General features: G+C 42.0%; 1 protein-coding gene across 1 annotated transcript; it reads right to left on the reverse strand.

The window, feature by feature from the left end:
• Positions 1–1364: 1364 nt before the first annotated feature.
• On the reverse strand, positions 1365–1544 carry CTXND1 (cortexin domain containing 1). Its single transcript, XM_044662508.1, has one exon. It carries the CDS (start codon positions 1542–1544, stop codon positions 1365–1367), a length of 180 nt encoding a protein of 59 aa, XP_044518443.1.
• Between the last annotated feature and the right edge of the window lie 489 nt (positions 1545–2033).

The raw sequence follows: 2033 nt of genomic DNA on the forward strand, positions 1-2033 counted from the left end.
TTGTGAGTGAACAGAGATGAAGAAGATGAAAGCTGTGACCCCTCCTGGTTAAAGGAAGGGTGCCCAGAAGAGTTGTATATTTTGGCTTGCTCCAAAATAAAAAAAAACAATTTTGCTAATACTATGGATCATTAGAATGACAGTTACAACTGCACAAATAGGTCCAAGACCCAGAAGTGGCTGTAAGTGTACCTGCTGACCCATAGGCCAGTCCCACTGAATAGGCTGGGGTCATAGACACTTAACTAGCTGTGTGACTGTGGGCAATTTACTTAATTTCTCTGTGCCTCAGTTTCTTCATCTGTAAAATGAGAGATTTGGACCTGATAACCTCTGAGATCCTTTCTAGTTCTCAATCAGGGAGGAGTGGTCATGGCTGATAAAGTCCTTTTGAAAGCGATGATAGAAGAAAGCTCAAGGGAAGGCTCTTGATAAACACCTCCCTTCCAATCAGTCCAGACTCCTGGATGTCCCTATATTATATAGGTGAGGAAGGGAGAGTCCATTCTTGTGGATGGAGGGGCAGACCTGAGCACAATTACTCTTGGCATATCCCTAGCTCCACTGTACTGCCTTTAATTTTAAAACATTTTTACGTTGATGATTTAATTTTATCTTCATATCCTTAAGAGGTGTAAAAGGGCAAGGTTTATTGTCCCCATTTTACAGATGAGGAAACGGAGGCACCAGAAACTGAAGTGACTTGCCTAAGGTCACACAGTGAATGACTGGCAGAACCAAGATGGGAACCTAAATCTCTCAGATTTGTGCTCCTTTCAGTAAACCACTGTCCCTCCAAAAGCCTAAAATCACTGCCCGAAGAAAGCCTTGATTATCATTGTCCCTCAATTATCATTCAGCTGTGATATTTCCTGTCCGTTGTCAGGGAGGGGCTGAGTCCTCATCCCCAAATTCTGAGAAAAAGAAACTAGTTTCCAGAGGCAATGCTGCCAGTCAAAGCCTAAATGGCATATTGTAACCTCAAATGACTGAATAATCTACTTCCCTCTACTCCAGCATTGAGAGAAACATCATCCCCATGTCTAACAAAGGGATTCATAAGATCTCTAAGTGCAGCCTGCAAATAAATACAAAACATTTATTGGTCCACATAAATGCTCCTTTAGCCTACTCACTTGCTAAGAGGTACATGGGGAAAAAATATTTTTAAGTAACCATTCTTGCTTCTACATTTGGTCCAATCCAGGACTCTCCATCTTATAAGCAGCCATTTGCAAAGGTTTGCATTCCTTTTTGTGCTCAAAGAACTATCACTTGGCAACGACTTGTGAAGAGCTGGAACTCTCTCATGGCTTTTTTTTGGAAAGAGGAGACCTTTGGTCTGAGGCCCCAGGGTGGTGCTTTCAGTCATCCAGATGCTGCTCTTCCCAGGTAGACGTGGGGATGGCACTATACGGGTCCATGATGACTTTGGCACATCGAATAATCATTACAATGAGGAAGAAACAAAGGAAGACAAAACACGCCAATGCCAATCCTTTGTCCACATCGACAGGCACAGGCACTGGGGTTGGTTCTTCCATTGTGAGGGGATCTCCTCATCTGGTTTTATTCTGACTGGTAACATCCTTCTATTCCTGCAAAAAAAAAATCCCAAACATTACACAATGCTTCCTCTAGCCCAGGGGAAGAGTAATAATTACTGAACAGCACTTGGCTCTTAACTAGGTTCAACTCTAGGAAAAATTTTCATATATTCACTGTGCAGTTGTCACCTCATCCTCGGAAACTGGGTTGAGGGAAATTGGCTTTGTTTCACAGATAGGGAAACTGACATTCACTCTAAACATTATAGATAGACTTAAGAGTAGATTTACACTATCCAATAAGCTGGGTAAATGCCTCTAACACTGGCCTATTTTGTTGGACTGAGAACATCAGCCATGAGTGAAGTCATCAAGTGTTAGAGCAGATATGGAATTAAATAGTTACTTCTTTCTATTTCCTTCACATTTACTCCTTCCCCTGCCCAACTCCAAAGGGCAAGCAACTCGATGGAACATTTAATTTAA

The sequence above is a fragment of the Gracilinanus agilis genome, chromosome 2 (genome assembly GCF_016433145.1).
Source record: "Gracilinanus agilis isolate LMUSP501 chromosome 2, AgileGrace, whole genome shotgun sequence".
In the NCBI taxonomy this organism is placed as follows: Eukaryota; Metazoa; Chordata; class Mammalia; order Didelphimorphia; family Didelphidae; genus Gracilinanus; species Gracilinanus agilis.